At 43.3% G+C, this 8,713-nt stretch overlaps 2 protein-coding genes and 1 non-coding gene across 3 annotated transcripts in view; 2 read left to right on the plus strand and 1 right to left on the minus strand.

The window, feature by feature from the left end:
- The window catches only part of EVI5 (ecotropic viral integration site 5), a 93,254-nt gene extending 88,867 nt beyond the window's left edge, over nucleotides 1–4,387 (minus strand). The window contains exon 1 of the mRNA XM_049807293.1: nucleotides 4,364–4,387. The gene's annotated coding sequence lies outside the window, so the exon portion shown is untranslated. The remainder of the gene's footprint in view (nucleotides 1–4,363) is intronic.
- Nucleotides 1,137–8,495, plus strand: RPL5 (ribosomal protein L5). The gene is made up of 8 exons (XM_049807300.1): nucleotides 1,137–1,246; nucleotides 2,211–2,280; nucleotides 2,366–2,481; nucleotides 3,943–4,077; nucleotides 4,658–4,860; nucleotides 5,791–5,968; nucleotides 7,631–7,719; nucleotides 8,332–8,495. Exons 1-8 carry the CDS (start codon nucleotides 1,244–1,246, stop codon nucleotides 8,429–8,431), a joined length of 894 nt encoding a protein of 297 aa, XP_049663257.1. The 5' UTR covers nucleotides 1,137–1,243; the 3' UTR covers nucleotides 8,432–8,495.
- Nucleotides 5,514–5,610, plus strand: LOC126042405 (small nucleolar RNA SNORD21). Its single transcript, XR_007507134.1, has one exon. It is a non-coding gene; the product is annotated as a small nucleolar RNA SNORD21 (small nucleolar RNA).
- Nucleotides 8,496–8,713: the final 218 nt, after the last annotated feature.

Raw genomic sequence — 8,713 nt, forward strand, 5'->3', positions numbered from 1 at the left:
CTAATGGAGTCTTGCTTATACCCTTGACTGTGAGGCATTTCTCATCAAAGTAATTGCCTAGCAGTTGCCAGCAGGCCCTTATTGGAGAGCACAAGTTTATATGCTAGAGAGTAGCTAAGACAATGTGCTCCCCTAGAGTTACTTTATGTAAAAATTGAAAAGCATGTAGAATGCTGAACTTTCTAAAATGCAGACTTAGTTAAATAATTTCTGAAGCTAGCAGATACCTACCTGGTAGGAACCATGCTGGTACTTGCCCGGCGTAGGAGACATTTATTATTTCTTTCATTCTCTTGAGGTCATTTATACCAAATTAATAACTTTAAAAAAGACTGGTATGTGTATAACAATTAGCGTAGGTTGTTGGGTTTTTTAAGTAAAGTCAATGAGGATAACCAGACAAACGCGTCAGGAACAAAAGATGCTGGCTTTGTGCATTCTTCTCTGACAATGTCAAGAAATCTGATGCCGCTTGACCTGTTTGTCCCAGGATACATACGTGTGTGTGTATATATATATATATATGTGCAAGTATATATTCTTGCTTTAATTCCTCAAATATCAACTATCCCAAGCACCTGTAATTTATTTTAGGAACAGCATTCGACTGGGTTTTGTTTGGTTGGATGTTTTCGTTATTTTCTGTTTGACCAACCGTGGGAATTTTCCTGAGAAAGCGATGGGAATTAAAATCCTATAACACTTCCATAGCTGGTGATCTGGGGGATCAAATCTATTGATTTTTCTGTTGTCAGCATGCCTCTGCCGGGATACGTCCCTTGCAAATCCCTGCTTAGGCAGTTACGAAGGAAGACTTGGAAGCGACGGCGCGTTACGCGTAGGCATCAGATGCCGGCAGCGTTATTTTTCCTCTGAAGTGTACTTCCCTCACCTGGCCCGAGGCACGACCCGCTGCCTGCAGACAGGACGAAGGAAGCCCCGCCCGCGGTGCGCCGGCCCGACCCCACCCCGCAGCGGCCCGCCCCCGGCCCCCGCCCCCGCCCCCGCCCCGCCCCGCCCCGGTCGGGGGGCCGCGGCAGCGCCGTGCAGGCGCTCCCCCAGGCCGGCAGGGGGCAGCACGGCGGACGCCGGGGACAGGCCGGTCGGCGGCGCCCCGCCTCGCCGGCCAGCCTAGGAGCTGCGGCTGCGCAGTGGGCGCGGCCTTTTCCCCCCCTGCTGCGGAGCGCAGTCGTTGTGCGGAGCGGGCCCCGGCCTAGGCCTAGACCGGACAGTACCTGGCACGATGGTCAGTACCGGCCCCCGCGGGACCCGCGCGGCGCGGGGGAAGCTCTGCCCGCCGCTCTGGGCCCGCCGCGCGCCTCTGCCCGCCCGGATGGAGCCCGATTGGCTCGGGCCCGGGGCCGCCGCCGGCGGCTCCAGCGTGGCAATGGCTGCCGCCAGCGCCGGGGCTGCGCCGCGGGGGCGGCTCGGCGGGGCCCCGGCGAGGCCAGGCCCGGCCCGGCCCGGCCCCGCCGCCGTCCGCGCTGCCGCCCTGGGCAGCGGCCTGCCGGCTGGCTGGGCCGGGCCCGGGCCGCGGACGCGTGGTGGCGGGCCGGCGTGGGAGGGAGCGGGAGGTGGGCGGCCGGGCCGGCGTAGGAGCGGGCCGGCGGGCGGCGAGTCCGTGTCCGACGGAGCCCCCGCTGTCCGGGGGGCAGTTGGCGCCTGGCGGGAGGGTCGGGGCGTGCGGGAGCCTGAGCCCCCGCCCGCCTTCCTGCCGCGGCGTTCCGCCTCTGAAACGCGGGCAGGTGCTGGGCAGCGGCCGTCCCGTCGGGATGTCAGCAGGGCTCGTTGTCCGAGCCGAGCGGCGGGGGGGGGGCTGCGGGAGAAACCGGCTCCGTGGCACAACTCGCCCGGGAAATAACTAACTGGTCGTGGGGGAGTGCCTGGGAGTGAGCACGGTTAGTGCTCCGGCCCCTGCAGAGAGGCGTCCACCTAACAAATACGGTTTTTGCTTTTCTCCTGAAAGCGTGTCAAGTTATGGGGAGAAGGATGTGTTAGTTCCTGCGGGAAGGATAGAAGTTCTGGGCTTTGATGCGTTGGGGTTTTTTCCTTTTTTTTTTTTTTGTGATGCTTTTTTATCTACATGTATAGGGAAACCTGTTGTTTTGCTCCTGATTTCACCACGGTTTTAATTATAGCACATTTAGTGAGAATGGTCTTGGCTTACACAGTTTCATGTTAATAACATCTGGTTATATTTCTTATTCAAGGGGTTTGTGAAAGTTGTCAAGAATAAGGCATACTTCAAGAGATACCAAGTGAAATTCAGGAGAAGGAGAGGTAGTGTTAAATTCCCTGTAACATATAATTAAATGTCATTGGTGAATATCTCTACTTCTTTCACACGTGTTTTCCACTTTTTCAGAGGGAAAAACTGATTACTATGCCCGCAAACGTTTGGTAATTCAAGATAAAAACAAGTACAACACCCCTAAATATAGGATGATTGTGCGTGTTACTAACAGAGACATCATTTGCCAGGTAAGGTCTGTGGTGCTTGCTTCTTACTTAACAGCCTTCCCTGAGTGAAATAAACTGAAAGGGGGATGGTGAAAGCACCTGATCTGAGCAGTTTTTATATTGTAAAATAGTTTCTTAGAGCAGAACAATCTTTAACGTTGACACAACTTCAGTTATAAACCATATTCATGATACAGAATAAGTTTTACTAGTGTCGACATTTTTCAGCAAGGTTATTCACAGTGTGAGATTGTACTGTTTCAATGATGGTGAGGTAAGTAGAAGATTTTAGGGAGAGGGCCTATTTATTTAAAGTGCCTTGAAAAGAGGGCCTTTTTGCTTGACTGAAGACAACAAAGCTGACTATGTGACCTGTCAACCTGCATCAGCTATTGCACTGTATCTAAAAGCGCCTTCTCTTTTTGAGTTTGTTTTTTTTTTTCCTGTGATGTTATGTGGATCATATGAAGCAGCTAGGCTTTCTGATGGCTTGCCTGTGAGATTAAAGGAGACTGGCAAATAAGAATAGTAGGCATTTTTTTCATGCTTAGTAAGTTTGCAGTTGTGTGTTGCATCATATGCTGTTTCTTGCTGTGGTTCACTTTAATTTTCGGAATGTTTTGACTAATTTTGAAGTTAAAACCAGGCATGTTTGTTCTATCATAAATACGTGTTGTTAAGCTCAAAAAAGAAGCAGCTAGAGAAGTTTAACTGTTGTTTCTTTTTTCATAGAGTAATTATCTGTTGAGAACAGTGGAGAGTGCTGGTTTTACAGTCAGTTCAGACGAAGCTTTGTGACCTTGACGAGGTTGTTTTATCTTTGAAACTCAAAAATCAGTGGTGACAGGCGCTTACCATCTGACTGATAGTCCCTTTCCAGTATGTAGGAATCCTGCAAAAAGGGGACAACTTTTGGATGTAGAAAGGAGGTGTGGGAGTCAAAAGGAGAAGGTTCTGTATGTGAAATGAACAGTAGAAACACATCTGATAGTACTGCTGTCTCACAGGAGACCCCTGAGATGATGAAAATCTCAGACCCAATAATAAAATCATTCCATAAGGTTAGTAACAATGTAATCACAAACTCGGTATCAGATGCTTTTTGCATTTTTCTGAGGTGTGTTTTATACTGTGTTGTATGAGAACTACATGCAGGAAGTGGGACAGAATCTGTCCACATCCATAATGATTCTTTGAAAGGTTGCTTTTGTAGTCAGTTTCCTGGCCTCTTGATGTATGTGAAGAGGTAAATAAAAGTTGTTGCTGGCATACGCTTTCTCTGGCCTAATACAGATTTGAATTCTTTGCGTCTGTACTTGAGTTAATTGTGCCTTTAACACAGCCCCTTGAGCTTACATGCAAAGGTTGGTAGTTTGCTGGACATTTCTATACAGAATTCCTATCAGCTTAAGTAGATGTCAAAAAAGCAATAAATCAAGCCCAGAATTATTGTGAGAACACTAACATTTGTTTTGTTGTCAGATTGCCTATGCCAGAATCGAAGGCGACATGATTGTCTGTGCTGCTTATGCCCATGAGCTGCCAAAATATGGTGTGAAGGTTGGCCTGACCAATTACGCAGCAGCGTACTGTACAGGTCTGCTGTTGGCACGCAGGGTAGGTATCTGTCAGATTGTCTGGAAGCTGCTGCTCTGTTTTTCTGGTTTTCTTACAAAAGGGAAAGCCCAGTTTCTTAAGTGGCATGTTAGAATAGATATCTGACTCTGTGGGCCTCTCTAAATAATAACTTTGCTCTTTACCATATAGATTTGATGGCCTCTTGTGACTGTCAAGTCACAGTGAGAAGTATGACAGCAGTTTCAACTCCAGCAGCCTGCTTTTAAGTCTCAACACTTAAGTTTGGTGGAGGGAGGGAGTCAGGATAAAAATGTAAGAAATGTACCTTTCAGAGTTTGAAAACGTATAAACAGCATCCATCCATTTTCTATACGAGCTCTTGAGTTCACTGGTGTACCTGTTGGAACAAAAAGTTGAAACTTAACAGATGTGCTTACAGTGGTGGTTGCTAAAAGCTTTGTTATTAGTATGGGGTGTATAATTTTTGTGAAGAAATTTGTTAAAAACATGAAGATTCTACTGCAAATTCATGCTTTAAGGTGATTGTGATTCTTCGTTTTGTCAGTAAATGGAATGAATTTGAGAAGTGCTGCTTTTTTTTTTTTTTTCCTTCCCACAGCTTCTGAATAAATTTGGCCTTGATAAGATCTATGAAGGCCAAGTTGAAGTGACTGGTGATGAATACAATGTGGAAAGCGTGGATGGAAAGCCTGGCGCTTTCACATGCTACCTGGATGCAGGTCTTGCCAGAACTACCACTGGAAACAAAGTCTTTGGTGCTCTGAAGGGTGCAGTGGATGGTGGTCTGTCCATCCCTCATAGGTAATTAGTCTGTTTGGAAGAATTCCTTTAGAATTAACCTGAGATGCTTCTGTATGTGACAGGGTCACTTTATGTTGAAATAATTTTGTTATGATCTGGGAATGATTATGTAGCCTAGGTTCTGGGGTGGGGTTTTTTTGGTTGGTTCATCGGTTGTTTTTTAATCCACAAGTGCAATTTCTGATAGTGTTGCTGGGAATCTTGTAACTATCAAGAGATGCTATTAAACTTCAGAAACTAAAGAGCCATCTTGTTATTTTACTAAAAATCATCAAATGATTGAATGCATTTAAGTAAATATCCTTTAATAGTCTCTTGTTTTAAGTCTTCAGCAAATTGTGTATTAATTTCACTCTGAAAATCTGTACATATTGGGTACAAAACCATTGACATTTGCTACAGTTGTCAGTACAATAGTAGGTCTGAGCAGTCCACCTGTACTTACAATTTCCATGTGGAAGTTTTGACAATTCCTGTCATAAGCTATGAATGAACGAATGAAGATTTTTGGCAGTGTTATCTCACTGATATTACAGTTGACTGCTGCTTTCTGGTAGCAGCAGTGGGGGAAAAAAATCTGTTGTGTATTTTCCTACCCTCTCCCATGCTGTCCTAGTGGTTCTTGACTAATTGTCCATTTTTTTTATTTGGCTGCTACATGATGATACTCCCAATGACTGAACACTCTGTAGTTGGTCCATGGTGTGTATATGATGTACTGCACTGTTTCAAGACGGGACTGATGGCAGCTGAGATAACTTAAAATTTCTATTTCTTAATTTGCTTTATCTTCATTTTTAATTAGAGGGTCCTGTCCCTCAGTTATCTGTAGAAAAATCTGATGTACTAGTTGTTTCTGTAAGGAACCTAACCTCTGAATTAGTGTGTTTGGCAATATATCTTAATCTGACTGTAACTGCTGTTTCACAGTACCAAACGTTTCCCTGGTTATGACTCAGAAAGCAAAGAATTCAATGCAGAGGTTCACCGCAAGCATATCATGGGCCAAAATGTTGCAGATTATATGCGTTACCTGATGGAGGAGGATGAAGATGCTTACAAAAAACAGTTCTCCCAGTACATAAAGAACAACGTAACACCTGATGGGGTAAGATTTACCTGGCTGGCTCTTGTGCATTAATAGAGATGCTGATAAGTCTTGTGTAGGGACTTATCTAGTAATGCAAATAAGCTTGATATGTAAAATAATGTGATTCATGTTGTATGTTATCAATGCAAAGAAAGTATTTTTTCCTTTGTAGATCTTTTGAAAGTGAGATCTTTTTTCTTGCTGTGAAGCTTAACATTCTGCCTATAAATCTAAGCTTACAGGACTGCATTCTAAGCTGGACTGATTCCCTTCCCCCTCCCCCCTCCCCCCCCCCCCCAATATGGAAATTAACTTAAAGTTTCTATACATGCTCTCTACTCAGTCCTAATCCTGCACCACAGCCTGTCATTTCTGCAGCTGCGGTGGCTGCAACTGTGAGGATGTGCTCTATGTCTAAACTGTTTCATGGTTTGTGTGACCCTATAGGTAGTTCTAGGTCCCAGGTGAATACAGAACAGCCCAAGCTAGCTCTAGTGTAGAAACTAGCATATCATGAGATTACAGAGAGTGTAATACATCTTATTGTAGTGCTACTTTTAGAGTACTGCTTACAAAACACTGGAAGATACACGAGATTAGCAAGGTGCTTCTTTCAAGTGTTGAACTCCCTTCAGATGGCTTGTCTTGCGGCCTGCAATATTCTTGCTTGGTTTCCCCACTTACTAGTTGTGAAGCTTGCAACAAATGTTCTCCTGTCCCCTTTTTAGGCGATGCAAAACTTGTCTTCATCCTTTATCCCTTTATTGCTATGGGGTTTGGGGTTTTTTTGTAAACTTAACTAATTGCTAACTAAAAAATAAGTAATATATTGTAAATGCCAACTCCATCTATTTTACTAAACAATATTTATAGCTTGTAGTGCAATGAAGTGAGTCCAGGACTTATGTCAACAGCTAGACAGTTATTCTTTATACATCTAGAAAACTTTTCACAGCTGGGATCTAGTGATCTTAATTAACCACCAGCAATGGTATTCTTAAAATTGGTGCCATTACAGAGCCATAGTTGTCTTTGGGACAGAGCAGCATTATTGCATCCTTGGGGATGATGCAGGGACTGTTATGGTTCTTGCAAGACTTGTTAATGTGTAGCTGCTTTCACAACTTAGACTTTTTCTCCCTCTTACTAAGCAACTTTGTAATGTGTAGGGTCTGAAAAGTGTTAAGATTACATGTCTGATGACAGACTGTGTGTGGAATAATTTTGGTTCAATAAGTAAACATGAGGATTCTAAGTAGAAGTAAAATAACTTTCTAGACTGCCTTTTAATTTAAATGCAGGGAAGCTATGGCACTGAACATAGGCTTCAGAGGAAATTAGTATTTCAACTGCAAGATGCTAGCCTCTATTTAGGAGACTTGTAAGTCTGTAGTTGCTCTGTGGCCTTGATTCCCTAACTGTAAAATAACAATGAAATTACTTTTTCCATTTGTAATTTAAATTGTAACATAGTGATCATAAGAATCTCAGTATACTGTGGCAGTGATCTTCTGTACGAAGAAAGTGTTTTAAAAAGTTAAACACAAAATTAAAAGCTGTATTGTTATGATACCAGAGCATGCACTAGAAACTGGTAAGGGTATCTTGGATTTTTTTATACGATCCTACAACTGGACTATTATATGGAGAATTTAACAATTTTTTAATTATTTTTTTAAGATGGAAGAAATGTATAAAAAAGCCCATGCTGCTATACGGGATAATCCAGTCCATGAAAAGAAGCCCAAGAGAGAAGTCAAGAAAAAGAGGTAAAACTCTCATCCTCTTTAACATGAATGTGATTTTTCTGTTGAAGATAGTTTAGCTATATTAAAACAAGTAATGCAATCCACTTTCCAGTTTTCAAAACTCACTTGTGTTTTAGAAAGATTGAGACAAGCATTTCTCTGTAACTTCGTCAGGAGTTAACTTCAGCAGTAGGAATCTAAAATTTTAAAAGTAGAACATGCTTGTGGCCTGCATAGCTGGAACTCTTTAGTGTGTATCATCAGGTCTTAGTGTTTTCACTGCTTCTCTTCATGTGAGGGGAGGCTGACTAATTTGTTGTGACTAAACTATTTTGATTTTTCAGGGGTCTGGGAGAAAAGAAATCAAGGCACAGCTATTGCATTGGGCTCAATATTGTCTATAGTCACAAAAGAATACTGAGCTTGAGGAATTAAACTGCTGCAGTCTAACTATGCCTTTTTGTGGTGCCCTAACTACAGCCTTAAATCATGAGGAAATAAAGCATGTTACAGAAGTCGGAATATGTTCTAGCATAGCACTCTTAATCACAGCTCTGGTGCACTGCAGCTTGCTTGACCACCTCTTTGCTTATTTCTGTGTTGGATGTAACATACACTGTGCTTACATTGCAGATGGAACTGTCCCAAGATGTCCCTTGCCCAGAAGAAGGATCGTGTTGCTCAGAAGAAGGCTAGCTTTCTCAGGGCCCAGGAGCGTGCAGCTGATAGTTAAGACAACTTCCACAATTTTCTATGAAGCTTTGGAAAAAGTGGCAATAAATTTATTGAGTAAGCAACTGTGTAAGACTGGCTTATTAATATATCTTAAAGATGCAGAATATTTTTTATGATCCAGCTCTTCTGCAGTCTTAAAGATTTTTTCTCCCCTTTCAAAGTACTGTATGACTTGAACTCCTTCACAGAGAAGTGACAGACTTGAACACCAAGGCTGCTGCATTAGAATAATCTATTCTATATCCTATTTCTATACGAAAATCACTTTAATATTTGGTGT

The sequence above is a fragment of the Accipiter gentilis genome, chromosome 8, assembly GCF_929443795.1.
Source record: "Accipiter gentilis chromosome 8, bAccGen1.1, whole genome shotgun sequence".
Taxonomy (NCBI): Eukaryota; Metazoa; Chordata; class Aves; order Accipitriformes; family Accipitridae; genus Astur; species Astur gentilis.